Source organism: Canis lupus, chromosome 9 (genome assembly GCF_003254725.2).
Source record: "Canis lupus dingo isolate Sandy chromosome 9, ASM325472v2, whole genome shotgun sequence".
Lineage (NCBI taxonomy): Eukaryota > Metazoa > Chordata > Mammalia > Carnivora > Canidae > Canis > Canis lupus.
The window spans coordinates 17,168,995-17,187,557 of record NC_064251.1 but is presented as its reverse complement, the minus strand read 5'-3'; the positions used below and the strand labels follow the sequence as shown (position 1 = coordinate 17,187,557).

At 34.9% G+C, this 18,563-nt stretch overlaps 1 protein-coding gene across 14 annotated transcripts in view; it reads left to right on the top strand.

The window, feature by feature from the left end:
* Positions 1-17,921, top strand: part of CDC27 (cell division cycle 27) — a 70,566-nt gene extending 52,645 nt beyond the window's left edge. For 6 of the 14 annotated variants that reach the window (XM_025436550.3, XM_025436545.3, XM_025436543.3 and 3 more), the window contains 5 exons: positions 1,850-1,967; positions 6,517-6,645; positions 11,977-12,051; positions 12,869-13,025; positions 14,867-17,921. In XM_025436550.3, coding sequence (XP_025292335.1) covers positions 1,850-1,967; positions 6,517-6,645; positions 11,977-12,051; positions 12,869-13,025; positions 14,867-14,949 — 562 coding nt within the window. In that variant the 3' untranslated portion in view covers positions 14,950-17,921. Of the gene's footprint in view, positions 1-1,849; positions 1,968-6,516; positions 6,646-11,976; positions 12,052-12,849; positions 13,050-14,866 lie in introns of those variants that run through there. The other 8 variants (XM_025436554.3, XM_025436552.3, XM_025436551.3 and 5 more) reach the window with 5 other exon arrangements.
* Positions 17,922-18,563: the final 642 nt, after the last annotated feature.

The window sequence follows — 18,563 nt, the reverse complement described above, 5'->3', positions numbered from 1 at the left end:
CAAGCTTGCTTACACTGCCTTCTCTTCACATAAAGTACTCTAATATTTTAAAGACTCAGTTCTTAATAGGACCTGTGTTGTTTTTTTAAATATTTGGGTCTCTCCTATACTGTAATAGTTGCATTCTTTTTTTCTTTTTTTTTTATTTTTTATTTATTTATGATAGTCACACAGAGAGAGAGGCAGAGACATAGGCAGAGGGAGAAGCAGGCTCCATGCACTGGGAGCCTGACGTGGGATTCGATCCCGGTTCTCCAGGATCGCTCCCTGGGTCAAAGGCAGGCGACAAACCGCTGCGCCACCCAGGGATCCCTAATAGTTGCATTATTTTAAAACCTTACCATATCAAAAATTGTTATAAAAATAATTGTTTCAATTAGAAAAAAAGAAATAGAATGGTGAGCTTTTTCAGGAAAGATTTAAATTGCAGTATTTAGGTAACTTTAAGTATTTGACTAAATATTAAGTAAATTTATTATTCCAACTCCAGAATAAATTGCCTTTCTTTTGTTATTCCATCATCACCATTATGAACATAGAGCTTTTCATACCATTTCTTCATCCCAAATATAAGAAGATGTATTGTGCTTTCTTATTCATTTATATGGTGCTTATTCCTCATTATCATTATCTAGTCATAGCCAAGAGAAGTCTCCTTAATGTAAGTCAGTCACTTTATTTTTTTTTTTTTTATTTTTTATTTTTTTTATTTATTTTATTTATTTATGATAGTTACAGAGAGAGAGAGAGGCAGAGACACAGGCAGAGAGAGAGAGAAGCAGGCTCCATGCACCGGGAGCCCGACGTGGGATTCGATCCCGGGTCTCCAGGATCGCGCCCTGGGCCAAAGGCAGGCGCCAAACCGCTGCGCCACCCAGGGATCCCAGTCAGTCACTTTATATTCATTTGATGTTTTGAAAACTCAGAAGAAATACCTGTATATTAACTTAATATGATGTTACATAGCCTTTAAATTTTATAATTTTTAAGTACATGGGAGTATGTTTTTGATCAGTAGGTGAGGAGAGGAGAAGCAGAATATGACACTATGCATATTATATGTAATTATAATGACATACATCCATTTGCACCAAGAATATGGAAATAGCATTGTTAAGAATATAGGGTTGGGGCAGCCCGAGTGGCTCAGCGGTTTAGCACCGCCTTCAGCCCAGGGCATGATCCTGGAGACCCGGGATCAAGTCCCACGTCGAGCTCCCTGCATGGAGCCTGCTTCTCCCTCTGTCTGTGGCTCTGCCTCTCTCTCTGTGTCTCATGAATGAATAAATAAATAAAATCTTAAAAAAAAAAAAAAAAGAATATAGGGTTTAGAATCATAAAGGAAGGATCTGATCAGAATCCTTATTAGCTATATAACTGCGGGCAACTTATTTAACTTTTAACTCAGTTTCCTTATTTGAAATATGAGTGGTAATAGTACCTATCTCCTTGTTTCCTTCTAGGATTAAATGAGATAATTCACATAAAGAATTTAACAATGTGATTGACACACACGTAATTAGCCACTCTAAGTAAAGATGAGCTGCTAAATCTATACTGTAATGATGGATTTAAGGATACAGTTTCTTTTTCCCCTTTGTTGAAGTTCTGTTTGATTGATTGATTGATTGATTTGGATATATTGTTTTTACTTATAAAAGTGATTTGTCTAAAATGCTTTGACGATTTTTTTTATCATGATTGATAGTTTTTGCCTTCTCTGACACCACCAGTGTTTCTCTTTAGTTTATTAAAATGCCAGATTCCATAACCTACCCTTTTATTAGTTGAACTAATTAGCAGCCAAACGTTTATATCCCTAAAATTATACTTTATTTTCTATTTCCAGGTATGGTTTAGGAATGATTTATTACAAACAAGAAAAATTCAGCCTTGCAGAAATGCATTTCCAGAAAGCACTTGATATCAACCCTCAAAGTTCAGTTTTACTTTGCCACATTGGAGTAGTAAGTAGCTTTCCAAATATTTTTCAGTGAATCTCCCTTTTGAAATACATTTGTTATTGACTCGATTGCTGTGGTGAAAATTAGGGCTTTTTGTTTGTTTATATTCTTGGAACAATATCGTGGATTATTTTTTAGCCAAAAATACCACCTTTTGCCTTTACATAAAGAGAAATCACTGGAGTACCCTTATTCCTTGGGCAAGTCCATTTCTCTGAGCTTCTTTTTTATAAATGACAAGTAATACCACCTTGCCTACCTCATAGGGTTGTTGTAAGACTCACATGAGATACTTCATGTTTTGAACACACTTTTTTCCATGTTAGTATTTGGCTCATAAATTCAGTAATTAATATTTCAAGGCAAATGGTTCCCTATGTTTTAGTCACTGAGTAATACAGGTATGTCAGCACTAATTGAAATTCTTAAAGGGCAGTGTGGATCACCATTTTCCTTTTTAAAGAAACTGGTTTTTTTACATGTAAAATAAAGTTATCAATTTAAACCTTGATACATTTTATAAAAACAAGAGGTAATGTTGTAATAAAACAATAGTAGTTTTGTCAGGGAATATACTGTTTGTTAACTCTGTGCAACAAAATATTTTGTTCATACTACACTTATTCAATGTGACTAATAGTTACAGTTACTCCAGACATTTCAGGGATCTTCCTGGGACTCCCATAGACTTATTGATGAGATGGAGAGACATTTATAATCATAATGTGCCATGAAAACTTAAAAACATTGCTTCTAGTAGGAGATAATGTTCATATTATTTGACTTGCTTTTAGATACTGAACAGTTGAATTACCAGGCTGGAAAGTGGAAAGCATTCTCAGAGTGCATGAACACTGTTGTTCACACCCTTCTTCAGAACACACTAAACTCTAAACTTGTTTGACACATTTCTCTTCATATATAACAAGCAACAGCACCCAATAAAAGCCTGAGAAGAAATGCTGGTGTATAAACACTGCAACTATTCCTGAAGAAAGAAGTATGGCGGATAGGGACGCCTGGGTGTTTCAGTTGGTTAGGCATCTGCGTCTGCCTTCTGCTCAGGTCATAGATCCTGGGGTCCTGGGATCAAGCCCTACGTCGGGCTCCCTGCTCAGCGGGGAGCCTGCTCCTCCCTCTTCCTCTCTCTGCTGATCCCTCTGCTTGTGCTCTCTCTCTCTGTCAAATAAATAAATAAAATCTTTTTTTAAAAAAGTACGGGGATATACTCCAAAGCCTCCCAGTTCCATGATCTGTACAGTATAGATTGCATAATCACACACATGTATATACACATGTGTGTATATATGTACCTGTGAGAATATATTAAGATGACAATGAAGTCTAGCCACGAGCAATTTACAGGTTCAATATACTTTTTACACTTTGCTTGAAGGAAAATTTCAGTATTTTAGTCTTTTAGTAGGCTTTATATATATACCGCACTTTTGAAATCTGAAAGGTATTGAAATAAATTTTTTCCAACATTTTGGCAATAAAAGAGACAAAATTCCCCAAATACTTGTATCGTCTGTCTGCATGATCTGTTTGATCTGAGAACCACTAATCACAAAAACCAACTCAGTGAAATAACTAGAAAAATGATGAAGACAAAGAAGATTACCAATTTGATGAACTTAACACAGATTTTACATAATGTAGCAGATCAAGAGTTGCAACTCTGTCATCTAAAAAACTCCATTGGGGCGCCTGGGTGGCTCAATCAGTTAAACGTCTGCTTTCTGCTCAGGTCATGAACCCAGTGTCCTGGGATCTAGCCCCGAATTGGTCTCCCTGCTCCGTGGGGAGCCTGTTTCTCCCTCTCTCTCTGCCCCTCCCCCCGCTTGTGCGTGTTCTCTCTCTCTCTCAAATAAAAAAAAACTTCCATTACTGATTATTTTGGTGCTGCAGATAGAATAGCATGTGGCGAAAAATACCAGGTTTTGGCTCATCAGGTGACACTTGATGGAAAGGTGTAGTTACATGGTGGATTGGGAAGGAGCAACTGCATCCTGACTGTAGGATTAACATTATGTTCACTGCACTCTCATTTTCTTTTCTTTTTTTAAGATTTTATTTATTTACTTGAGAGTGAGAGAGCATGAATGGATAGGGAGAGACAGAGGAAGAGGGAGAAGTAGACTCCCCAATGAGCAGGGAACCCAAGAATGCAGGGCTCCATCCCAGGACTCTGGGATCATGATCTGAGCCAAAGGCAGATGCTTAACCAGATGAGCCACCCAGGCATTACACACACACACTTTTTTTTTTTTTTTTTTTTTGGAGAGAGAGAAAAAGAATACACACTTCAAAGCCCTAAAGGAGTCTGACTTTTACCTTCTTTTTTTTTTTTTCAAGAAAAGGTCAAAATAAAAATCACGAAGAGAGGGGGGATACTAGTCTTGACATGTACCTGTCAATATAATGAATATTGTCATGAAAAGCCATCTTTTAAAAATTAGAGCAGAAACTTAATGTTTTTAATTTTAAGATTTGTAGAATATTTCTAGGATATTAAAAATGATTCAAATCCATGCATGCTGTTAAGATGATTTTTCTAATTATTCCATTGAGTCAGTTTTTGGATCACTGTTTTTTAAATTTTTTTTTTAATTTTTATTTATTTATGATAGTCACAGAGAGAGAGAGAGAGGCAGAGACATAGGCAGAGGGAGAAGCAGGCTCCAGGCACCGGGAGCCCGACGTGGGATTCGATCCCGGGTCTCCAGGATCGTGCCCCAGGCCAAAGGCAGGCGCCAAACCACTGCGCCACCCAGGGATCCCTGGATCACTGTTTTTATGTTTATTTTAAGTGTTAGATAATTAGTCATACTTCAGTAGGAGAAAAAGTATGTTTGCTTTTTGAAATCACATTTTATGGTACTGGAAGTTCTTGTTCTTGCCTCTTACCAGTCTCCTCCCTCTCCCCCCTCACCTTCACTTCTTCTCAGCAAGCTTGGCTTTTGTGAGAATGGGCATACAATGTGAGGAGATTATGTGAGTTGGGAATTTCAATGCATTTTGGGAGAAGAATTGTAGTTCTTTATAACTTTTTCAAGTTGCCATGGTAACTTTTTATGGTTAGGTACTATGCAAAATATATCAACAAAAATTTTTTCTGCATCACTTAAGCAAATCAAACAAGTACCTCTTGATACCTTTTAGTGAAGTTGGACATCTTTTAAAGTAGGCTTTCTTCTAAAGTGATTATGGAACAGATTGTTAAAATGTTGTGTGGTTCATTTAAAGAACTTTTCAAGTAATAGAATATATTTTTCTCTGTTAGAGAACTAATGTTTAGGATTTCAATCCAGTGGGCAGAATATTTGGCCACATGTAGTAATAACCTTCTGCAAAGATTGTCATATAGATGAATTTAGGAACTAGATTTTGGCAGTACCTACTCACATTTGTGTTGTAGTGAGTGGTATTTGTTCAAGTTCCACAGCCCCATCCATGCACTATACTTTCTTTTTAACATACAGTTTGAGGAGGAACACAGCATGGCATTAGCTAGACACATAAATGAATAGTGATGCTTGGGGTTATGTGGGTTTTTTTTAAGTTATTTAAAATATTTACTTCCCTATATACAGATCAATGGTTTTCAAATATATAAAACAGAAGGATTATTTTTAAAATAAATTCCTAAAACAAGTAGAAATCTAATTGTTTTGAGTGAAATAGGACTTGGTAAGGCTTTAGAGGCAAATCCTGTAGTGTTCCTTTGAATATAGTTTTGAAAAGCCTAATATTTAGAGGACCATAATAAACATAGTGAAATGTATTATCTACCTAAATAGTACAGATTTTCTTGTGAGGGGAAAAACCATGGTTTTTCTTGTCTTTTAGACTTAAAGGTACTAAATATCTGCTCTAAAGATAAAATAATCAGGGGCACCTGGGTGGCTCAGTGGTTGAGCATCTGCCTTTGGCTCAGGTCATGATCCAAGGGTCCTAGGATAGAGTTCCACATTTGGCTTCCTGCAGGGAGGCTGCTTCCCCTCTGCCTATGTCTCTGCCTCTCTCGGTCTTTCATGAATAAATAAATAAAATCTTAAAAATAAAGATAAAGCTATCATTATGAATACATAATGGTAGATTGGGTGCCACAGGACCTAGCTTCTGATCTCAAAGCAAGGTATTTCACATTCTGGGCTTGTAATTTTCTTATCTCAAAAGTGAAGCAGGTGAACTAGAATTGGGAGAGATTTTATTTTATTTATTTATTTTTTTATTGGAAGAGATTTTAGAGATAATCTATTAATAGTCCAGTAATCAAGTATTAAGTCCACTTAACTCTGTGGAAAACCCACTTAGACCATACAACTTTAGTCATTTTATTATCTTTCTTTTTTTTTTAAGTAATCTGTATGCCCAACATGGGGCTTGAACTCATGACCCCAGGATCAAGAGTTGCACTGCACCCTCTACTAATTGAGCCAGCCAGATAATAGTGTTATTTATGTTGGTTTTGAGTCACAGTATTTGGTTCTCACCTTTCTTCATAAATATCTAAAGGAAATATTAATATGATCTTTATTTCTTATAGGTTCAGCATGCACTGAAAAAATCAGAGAAGGCTTTGGATACCCTAAACAAAGCCATTGTTATTGATCCCAAGAACCCTCTATGCAAATTTCACAGAGCCTCAGTTTTATTTGCAAATGAAAAATATAAGGTAAGATATATATTTTAATGGGTTTTGACATTTTATTGTTTAAGTTTTGCCCCTTCTTTTAATAGACCAAAAGTTATATTTTTTCATCTCTGATAGTTCATTTTTCCCATTTTTAGAAGTTATACAGTAAGAAATTTTCTTTTGTGATTTTATTTCTTTATGAAATACTGACAGGTAAGAGGAGTGTGTGGGTATTTAGGAATATGTGTTATCAAAAAAAAAAAAAAAAGGAATATGTGTTATCCTGCATAAAGACTCTGTATATAAAAGGCAGTTTTTCCATCAGGGATTTCTCTTAAAGCTAAGACCTAAACCATCCTCTTGGGATCAAAATATCTGAATGGATGGCAAGTGAATGTGTGTGCATTATTCAGATATTTACCAAGTACTATTACATATCAGGGACTAAGAATATAGTGGCAAGCAAAGCAATCACATTTCCTGCCTTTGAAGAACTTCCCATCTAGTACTCTTCTAGAGGAGCAACAAACGTTAATCAAATAATCACAAAAATAATCCATATGGAGTACATAAAGGAAAAGTATAGTGAATTATGAAAGCTTATAACAAGGATACTTGGTCTCATCTGATGTGTTTCTCTCTTTACCTATCACTCTGTTTTCCAAATTGTGGAGCTGTAGCATGAAAAAAAATTGAGGAAAGAAGATAAGGAAAATTGAGAAAGAAAAAAAGCATAAAGTAACATGGGATTTTTGTCATTTACTCAGTCATAAACCATGAATCCAAAGTTTTCATTTAAAGTTCAGGTTTCTTTTATAATAAATTTAGGCTGTTCTAAAAAGAGTAAAAACTTACCAAATAAGAAAACTCCAAAATTTAAGTGCACAGAAAATGTTGGGCCAAATAATCCATTTCAGTAGACTCCCTAGAAGTCGGTTCTTCCAGTACACATTGACATTTGGTGAAATTGAAAAATACAAAACCAATGATAAACTCCTAATATTTCCAGCCTAATAAAGATTTATAAGGGATCAACCATCTAATTTATTCTTTGTCATTTATTCAGTAATTCCCCTAATCTTACTCTGTTTTTCCTTATCAAGAAGTGGATGTCTAGTCCTGCTGTTTTTGTTCTTCTGTAAAAGCTACTTTTAAATCTAATAAACACTTTTAAACTTTTAACTTGTTCTTTAAGGTACTATCATTGTAATTTATCACTTGTATTCATGTTTTTGCTTCATCATTTGTTTTCGTGTTTTTGCTTCATTGTATGTCTTTAGATTTGTGGTCAGATTCTTCAGTTGAAGCATTTTATTCAATTTATTATTTTTAGAGCCATTTTAATACCAACTTGCCTATCAGGTATGCCATATAAATCAGCCCTGTACTTGGTTCAAGAAGCCCAAATTCTAATCTGACCGACCATTGAAGCTATAATGGTCACAGCCATTTTTGAGTACCAGCTTAAGGTTTGGCTAAATAAATAATAAGGCCTACTTTGATGCATGGGTATATTCAAAATACCTCTATTAAAATAAAAAAGGGGCATGAGGAAAAGTTACTGGTTACTTCTGAAATATCTTGGCTTGAAAAATCAAAAGCAAGTAATGACAACCTCTCCGTGGCAAAAGCATTGCTAAATATCACCCTATTTAATGTGCTGCACTGATATCACATAAGTCTTAAGTCTTTTTAAGGCAAAAATGAAAATTCTGATATTATGGTAGAAACTGTTTCTCGATGAGTCTTTTAATTAGATTATTAGGGTGGAGAGGTATGAAAGATGCATGAATTGTTATAACAATTACAACAGGAAGTCATTGAAAGAAAACCTATCAGTTCTGAACTCTGTGTGGTGAGCAGAGAAGGATTGGGGTGCTTGTCCCGATTAAAGCAATGGTTCTCAAAGAATGGTCTGGTAACTTCTGAGAGTCCCCAAAAATCCTTTCAAGGAGTCCACAAGGTCAAAACTATTTTCATAATATCTAGATGTTATTTTCCTTTTTCACTCTTATTCTCTTATTCTTTCACTCTTATTCTCTCACTCTTATTCTCTCAGTGTACAGTGGAATTTTCCAAAAGCTACATGATATAACAGATTGAATGTAGAAGCAGATAAGAGAGTCCAGCTGTTTTCTTTTAACCAGAGATTTGCAAAAATGCTAAGCAATGCCACTATTCTTACTGACTTATTGTTCTGAAAAGGCTATTTTTCATTAAAAAGATATTATCTATGTTAACATGTAATGGGTTTATTGTTTTTCTTAGATTAACGGATAAATTTTTTAAAACTTCAAGTTTTAATTTCTGATATGGTAAGGTTTTTTTTTTTGTTTTGTTTTTTTTGTTTTTTTATGGTAAGAATTGATAGCTATGACCCACATTAACAAAAACTCTTTGGGTTCCTTAATAAGCTTTAAGAGTGTAAAGAGATCTGGAGCTCAACAAGTGTGAAAATTGCTTCTTGGCAGTGTTAAAATTAGTTTTGGGCTTCTTCATTGTGATACAGTCTTCATCAGTCCCTGTCAGTAATATGTGACAGTTGTTAACAGTGATCGTAAGTAAATAATATCCAGGACCACTGATCTTTTATCTTGATTCTTTATTCCATGTATATTTTACAATACTTAATAGTATGGAAGGAAAAGAGTACAGTCTACCTTGTAGAATTATTTATAAATCTTCCATTCCCAGACAAGCAGATGTGATTCTCAGACCCATTCAGCCCAGCAGTGGTTTGAATTTATTTCTCTTAGGTTGCCAGCAATTAGGAAGATGATGAAGTGTTAAGCATGCACCAGAGCCCCCTACATATTTGTGTAAAAACACAGCATTTTAAACAAATGCACTATCCAAGAAACTGTGTGTGTGTGTGTGTGTGTGTGTGTGTGTGTGTGCTTGCCTTTACTCTTCTTTTTTATTATAGAAAATTTCAGACGTCATTATACTGTGATAATGAATCCATGGAACCTACTACCCAGCTGCTTTCACACTACTTCTCACAAAAAAGATTTTTTGTAAATCTGTTATTTTAGATAATGCCAATAAAAAATTTTCAAAAGCCAAGAAATTACATTTGACCTTAGGTCAAAGGAGGGTCAGTGGGAATGTATTAAACTTTTTTTAGGACTGTGTAATAAGATTTGTTCCTTATTCTTTAGAGAACCCTTCTTAGAGAAATAAAACTAGTCTTATACCAATCAATGAATAAATCCCTTTCTGTTACCTAAATGCTACAATCCTCTGGTACCTTTACTAGCCCACAGTCTTTGATCACTGCTTTATTCATTATATCTTTGTGGGTGTTTTTTGTGAAAGTAATAGGCTTGTTACGAAATAGTCAAATAATATGAAAGTATAAAAAAAAATACAAAGTTGAATGTGCCGCATAAGGGGACCCTCCAGGGAGGAGCATTGTTAACAACTCAAAACATACTTCTCTAGCTCTTTTTCTCATTATTTATATATTTTTAATTGTATCTAACAAAGTAGGCTACACTGTTGTGGTAGGCAGGGTAATGACCCCTCAGAGATGTTCATGCCCTAATCCTGAGTACTTATGAATATGTTACCTTACACAGAAGACACTTTGCAGATGTCATTAAGGATATAGACCTTGAGTTGGGGAGAGTGCCCTACATTATTCAGGTAGGCCCAGTCTAATCACATGAATCTTAAAAGTGGGGGGTCTTTCCCAGCTTTAGTCAGAACCAGCATGAGAAGGACTCAACCCACCTTTGTTGCCTTCCAAGATGGAGGAAGGAGTCTACAAGCCAAAAAATGTGGGCATCCTCTAGATGCCAAGAAAGGCAGGGAAACAGATACCCTCCAGAAAGGAAAACACTTTGATTTTAGTCCAGTGAAACTCATATTGGACTTCTGATGCATAGACTATAAGATAAAAAAAATTTGTCTGTTTCAAGCCATCAAAATTGTGGTAATTTTTTATGACAGAATAGGAAACCAATACAGCTGCACATGCTATTCTATAATTTGCGTTTTTTTCACTTTAACACTTGTGGATAAATATTTGATAATTATCTTTTTTCAAAAACTTTACATTGAGTTTTGTTTTACTACAAAGAGATATAGAGAAGAAAAGTAGATAACCTCTGTGAACATTATAGAAAAATAAAGCATGATATTTATGTTAGAAAATTCAAAAAATAGAGAAAGCTACCAAGGAAAAGATAAAACATCCTTCCTCCCCCTTTACTTCAATCATCCCCTGCCCAAAAGTAAGTTGTATACGTGAGGCATATATTTATTGATTTCTGCCAGAAAAAAAAATTTATATATGCTCACATAAATGTATTTATAAAATACTTATGGGAATACCCACATAACTATTTGTATATGTGTGGTATATATGTTTTGTTACAAAAGAAATAGTATTATTGCACACACTCTTTTACATCTTGCTTTTGCTTTTTTTTTTTTTTTTTCCCCAAACATACAGTTGAGCGCCTACAGACCTAGTATTCCATAGAGGATGGACCATAATTTATTTAGTTAGGCTTTGATTAGACACAACTTGATTGCATCTATTGATTTGCAGAAACATGTTGGGTTGAATATTCTTATAAAGATGATTTAGTGAACTTTTTTGAATATATCCCTGGGACAAATGCCTAGCGGCGGAATTGCTGAATCAATGGTTACATGCAGTTTTTAACTTAATAGATAATGCTAAATTGTTCTCACAAACAGATTATATCACTTTACAATTCCACCTTCGGTGGTGGGAATATCTGATTCACTTATGGTAACTTAATGTAACATCGAGCTATTTTTATTTTTGTCCATTTGCTGGGTGAAAAGTGGACAATATCTCATTTGGGGAGCCAGTTTTATTTTCGATCATAATGTCCTTTTAAATATAAATCTATTTCTCTATCTTTTCTCTCAATTTCCCCAACCTGTTAGCAATGGTCAAAAGATTTCTAGACAGTTTTGATTTAATTCAGAGGTTTAAATTTTAGACTCTAAATCATTAGTTAAAATGGCAGGTGGTATTCAAAGCTTAGGGCTTACATCAGGGAGGTTTATTAACAAAACTTTAGAACTGTTTTGTTCTGCAACTTAGTTTTCAAAGCACTTTGTTATTTTAAATACAGTAGTGACCAAAGCAAGCATTGTCACCCACAAGTGTGTGTTCTCAGTGTACTCTGGTGAATTCCTGCCATTTCTTGTTTGTTGTCATAAGTATTTTCATGCATTTTATCTTAATCTACAGGATTAACGCAATAAGGAAGTGCATTGGTTAAGACGTAGTAAACTTTAGTTAAGATGATTCGGGAAATCAAATAACACTTGCTTAGTTAGAACTTTGTAAAATTTTGCTACTCTGTTTTTCTTTGCTTTTTTCAGTCTGCTTTACAAGAACTTGAAGAATTGAAACAAATTGTTCCCAAAGAATCCCTCGTTTACTTCTTAATAGGAAAGGTAAAGATTGGGGCCATGGTCCTAAACTGTGACTTTCATAATGAATATTAACTTCTGAAGAAGAAATATAAAAACATATTGTGCGACATCTATTGAGCAAATTCAACTAGAGCTCCAGACTAAATGCTCTGGGAATAAAGAATGGATTTAGTTAAAACATTTAAGAAGAAGATACCCTGATAAAAGAGCAAGAACACACACCCCATAATCCTAAACATACTATGGTTTTGGAAGTGTATTAGCACTTGCAGCCTATGGCAGTCATGAATTCATAACTGAGACTACATCTTTGAAACCACTTAGTTTCCAATTATCAATAAAATTTGTAGGCATCCCTCAAAAGAAAATTAGTGGCTCTGTGTTATCTTAATTAGAAGAACTGGCTTCCAAGATTTCCAAGGCCAGACAAGTCAGGACTTTACAGACTTGGCCCCTAGGTGCCAACTGGTTAGGGTAGCTGAGAACAGTGGACGGGGGTTGAGAGTTGATATAACAGCCTTTAAAATCAGTGTATATAAATGCTAATCAGGCAGCTTATAGTCCATTTCTTTCAATTGTCGTTGATCCAATCAGAGTATGATTTATTGGATGCTCACTATCAGAGAGACAGAGGCAAGGAATTCTGAAAATATCTGAATATATTAAAAGGAACTCAGAAGGTAGTCTGAGTTTTTCTATAGAATGAAAATGCCCTACTCATCATCAGAATGGGTTTACAGCATGTAAATCAGAAGCCTACTTAAATTATTAATGTTTAGAATTTTTTAATTGAAGCTCACAACTTAATGAAAAATGTAGTGCTGCTGTTTATTTTTAGGTTTACAAGAAGTTAGGTCAAACGCACCTCGCCCTGATGAATTTCTCTTGGGCTATGGATTTAGATCCTAAAGGAGCCAATAACCAGATTAAAGAGGCAATTGATAAGCGCTACCTTCCAGATGATGAGGAGCCAATAACCCAAGAAGAACAGATCAGTGAGTATCATCCGTAAGAATCAGGTTTGTATGTGTATTTAACCAGAGAGCTAATAAAACATCACCTCAGAGTTAGGCAAAGGGGAACAGATATTTCTTTATGATACAGAATAAACATGGAAATTTTCTCCATTATTGAATATTCAGAAATCTACCTTTTGCATAAGGATTTGTGGGCTGCATTTTAATTTTCTTTTTCTAACGATGGTGTATTCTTACTACCAAATGGAATTTTAGAGAAATTAAATTATATATTAACAATATATAATTGTTATAAACAATTATATAACAATATATAAACGGTAACTAGTCTCCATTTTGGATATAATTTGCTATGTGACTTTGACAAATCAGTTGCAGGTTTTTACCTGGACCTCAATTTAAGTTAAAATATATAACTAATGTCTGCTTTACTGCTTCATAAGAATGCAGGGTGGGATGGGAGGGATGATGGATGTGACATTGTAAGTGCTAAGTGAATGAATGATGTGTGCACATTTTAAAGTATTGATAGATCTGCAGTAGTTACTATTCAAATTCTGTAAAGCTCTGGCAAATTCAAAATCCAAAAATATGGCTAATATGTATAAACTGAAGGGTCAAGAAAAGAGGAGGGAACAAAAAAGTAGTTTAAGGCAGTAGTAAATACTCTATATCTAAATTGACTGTATATCTTTTTTTATTAAGATTTTTAAAAATTAGAATGCCCATAACTTAGGGGAGGGGCAGAGGGAGAGAATCTTGAAGGAGCCTCCCTGAGGTGTGTGGAGCCCTACATGGGGCTTGATCCCAGGAACCATAAGATCATGACCTGAGCTGAAACCAAGAGTCAAATGCTCAGCTGACTGAGCCACCCAGGCGCCTCTAACTTGAATGTATTTCTTAAAATAAATAGTGAGAACTAAGTCCTAACATAATATATTTTTTAAAGATTTATTTATTTTTAGAGAGCAAGGGGCAGAGGGAGAGAGAATCTTAGGCAGACTCCACACCTAGCATAGAGCCCAACCAGGGCTCTGTCTTATGACCCTGAGATCACTTATGACCCTGAGATCACAATCTGAACCAAAACCAAGAGTCTGTCATTCAATTGACTATACCACCCAGGTGCTCCTAATAAGAGAATTAAGAAACTTCTGATGATGCCTTTGTTCCAGAAAACTTGGTGAAAGGCTTAAAATTAAAATCATAGCTCCTAAAAAAAAAAAAAAAAAAAAAATCATAGCTCCTATAATCCCAATATCCCTTTTTAAACTGAAGATTAGGGCGGCCCCGGTGGCGCAGCGGTTTAGCGCCGCCTGCAGCCTGTGGTATGATCCTGGAGACCCTGGATCGAGTCCCATGTCAGGCTCCCTGCATGGAGCCTGCTTCTCCCTCTCTCTGTGTCTCTGCCTCTCTCTCTCTCTCTCTCTCTCTCTGTGTGTATCTCTATGAATAAATAAATAAATATTTAAAAAAATAAACTGAAGATTATATTTCTGTGGACTAGCAGGAACTATTATATTGCTAAAGTGGAGTCAACAGTTATAGGGTATGTCAGTCTTTTTTTTTAATGTCTTGAACTAGTTTTAATTCCTGGGTTAGGAATAAGGAATTCACTAGGGAGAGGCAGCTTTAAAAGTTAAAACTCTTAAAGGTTAAATGCAATAAACTAATCTTCTCAGACATGCTGTAAAATAAGGAGCCTGAATTGCATTTTATTGAAGGATATCAAGATTTTTAAGGGCCTTGATTTAAGATCTCCTCTCTCTGCACAGAATAGTTTTCCTTATATGTTTTCATGAACCAACAAGAAATATTTATCAGACACCTTACTGTAGACTTTTCTTTTATTTTTAAAGTGGGAACAGATGAATCCCAGGAGAGCAGCATGACAGATGCAGACGACACACAACTTCATGCAGCTGAAAGTGATGAATTTTAACTTCTGGAAATCAGACTTTTGCAACTGGATGTGTGACTAGTGCTGACATGTTTCTTGTCCCTCCATATACTGAGTCTTCACTCTTGAGCCGGCAGTGTCATCATCCATCACTTATACCATGAGTGTGCCACTTTCATTGGACCCTGACTGTACACAGAATGAAAGGCAGTGCAATATTTAGCTGCTAACAAGACTGGCTCTTTCACCAGTATGAATGACAATTTAGGGGGGTAGGATGGGGAACTTTCTTTTCTTTTTTTTTTTTTTTTTTCCTTTAATCTCCCTTTGTTGGAAAGCTATCATGGAAGGAAGAGTTATGTTTTATCTTGAAGGAACCATTAGATATGGAAAATAGTGATGAACCAGAATTTCTTGGTCGTTTTTCCAAAACTTTGTTTTTATTTGGTTCTGTTCCCGATTAACAGAGTGACTGACCTTCATTTCTAGGTTCTTCAAGAATGGTGTTAGCAAGTGCCAGATGGAACAATAAAAGACATTGCCTATAACAGAGTAACTTGATTGCCAAGGAATGTAAATTACCTTAAACTTGCAGTGTCTCCCATAAACAAATGTAATGGGCACATTGGGACTCCTGTGTAGGAATCAAATATCCCACCATACAGTGTACACTTATTCTTGGCAAGAATGCTTTAATGTCTAACCAAGAATTTTAATTTATTCATCTTGCTTCAAAGTGTTGATCATTGTCTCGGTATTGCAAACTTTAAAGTTGTCCCTTTACCATATTGCCTCTTCTCTTTGAGCTCTGTGGGATCACCTTTAAACATTCAGAGATGATAGAGTGTTTGCCCACTGAAAAGCCAAAACAAGGCCCTTAATAAACATCTAAGTTCATCATAAGAATCAAAATGAGAACACTAAAGTGGAGAGACTTTAAGAGATCATGATAGCGAAAGCCTTAATACAATCAGAATTGTACCATAACCTTGAATCTATATTTGTTCAAGAAAGTATCCCTTTGACTTTTCTAAGTGTTGAAGCAGGGTGCAAGAATGTGTAGTTACCTCTGGTTGAGGTCATTTCCATTCTTTTCAGCTCTCTGCTTCAAATTATTTTCAGTAGTGTGAGTCACCAAAACGTTTACCAGGAGTGATTGGGTTTAGGATATTAGAAATTTTTAGATGCAAAAAAAACAAAAAACCCATTCTTATGAAGGAGATGAATTCTCTCCTGAATTTGTCATAGTACAGGTTGGTGTTTTTGGGGAATGGCCACAATTTTAAAGATCTAATTATGCATAATAAAATGGGAATTATTGGAATTTCACAATAACAGATTTAAAGTCTTAAATTGTGTATCTCCTTTATTGTAATGTATTGAAATTTTTAGAGAAACTTTAGTTGTTAACATTTTTTTAAGTGCCAATGTCAGATTATAACAAATTATAGTTTCTTATGAATGACAGGCCTATGGTTATTATTTTGGATTATTTGATGAAGGACAAATTTATCTACTGGTTACCTGTACTTGTTAGTCAAGTTGTGAAAATAAGGTGGATTACAGAAGATGTGAACAAAATTGTAACCTATAGACTCAGTAACTTTCTATCGTTTCTGTTAATCTGCCCATTTGAATGTGGATTAGATACCATTATAAATTAATTCACATCAGAGTCTTAGATTAGGTATTGGGTGCCAGAAAGGTATTTAACAAAATTTCCTACCTAAATCTCTGTAATATGTGCTGCTTAAAGAAATAATTTATAAGAAAAAGAAAAGGCTGGGAATAAATGAATATCATTAAAAATTCCCAAAGGCTAGCACTTGGATTCTAACAAATATTCCATTTTATTCATTAGTCCTGTAATATTTAATTTTATATTCTTTTATTTTTTTAATTGGCAAATCATAAGCCAGCTATATAACAGTATCAAATATGGGATTTCATAGACAGCTTCAACCTGAGCTCTGTTACAAAGCCTGGAGAAAGCTAAGCTCAGAATGTAATTTGCTGATGTGTGATTATATTTTTGTAGTGGGAATTTATGTCCTGTGCCACAGGTGAGAGCCTTTCTGGTACTAACTTTGAGACCAAGGATACAAGGATAGCTTTGGAAGGCACACCATGGCAATGGCTGGCTATGGGACACTCAGCCCAAAGCTCAGCCTGATTTCATTTTCCTCACACCTATTTTCAAAACCTTTAGGTATCTGAAGCCTTATTCCCACCTAGTAACTGTTTCTGGCTTGCTTGCTTGCTTTTTTTTCTTTTTTCTTTTTCTTTTTCTTTGCCTGGAATGAGGATCAAACAACCAGAAAAGGACATAAAAATGTTTGAAATTTCAGTAGTTACTTTGAAGGAAATTTAAAATACTAAGAACTTTAACATCCTTTTTAGTCTCTTTAAGCTTTTCACACACATACATATATGTGTACACACACACACTTTTGCTCAGAAGTTATGTTGTGGCATTGGATAATTTTCCCCCTTGGAAATGGTTCTTAACTCTGGAATTTTAGAAGGTTGGAAATATTTTTTCAAGTGAACAATGGTACTCAAAATAACGAAAGGTGGTCCCTACTATTTCTGTATTTCATTATTTTAAAATTTTTGTTTTTTTCCAAGAACTGCAAGTTACATTTGAACCATGCTGCTGTTGTACCTTAAACAAAAACTCAGTGATAACCAGTATTTAGTCTATTAAAAATGCTCTTTTTGAAGAAAAAAGTTTGGAAGTCTCTGATTAGCCAGAGTATAGTATGGGGTCTTCACTGAGAAATATGGTGACCCGTTTTCTTTGTGAAAACCCGGGAAAATGCAAGTGTGGGTGTGATGTGTGTGTTCTATTTGCATTGAAACAATGTAATTTTGTGTCTTTTTTTGCTTTTCCTGACTTATTTCAGAAATTGTACAGCCCGGGGCGGAGGCGGGGGGAGAAAGCCTTTTCTGTTAATATATTTGCAATTCATTAAAGGATACGGAAAATCCAAATAAATTACTTTTGAAAGCAATTTATAATCAAGTTGTTGAAGCTATATAACAGCTGTGCCATCTGTATTTTTATAGTAAGGCACAGCAAAATAGTGAAAAATTAACAGTTTTACATTTCACAAAAGTCTAAGGCAGTGTTTCTCTTTTTTTTGTAAACTTACACCCTCTTCTAATTCATATATATATATACATTTTTTAAAAACTCCCATCCTTTTTTAGTATTATTTAGAATTTCAAAATAAATATTGTGACAAAAATGTAATTTTTAGAATATATATTTTTTTCAAACTACAAAAGCCCCTTGCCAGCAGCTGCTTACTTTGCAAGTCACCTGCTTATTCTTTAATCATATGATTTCTGAAATGTATTTAAAAGGGCCACAAAGCTGTTCTGTTCCAATTAGAATCTATTTTAAAAGTCAAGAAAGAAAAAAAAAATAAAAAAATAAAAAGTCAAGAAAGAAAAGTCTGAGAAATAGAATATAGAAACTAAATTTTACTCTGGTCTAGTTATCTTGTTGAAGTATGGGGAGCTGAATGGTTTTGTTCTTGGATAAAAAATATGGGGAGCTGAATGGTTTTGTTCAGACTTGAAGGGATAGCAATAGAGAAAACACGTGAAGTGGGATTAGTTGGGCAGATCAGTGGGAATGACTGGCTTCA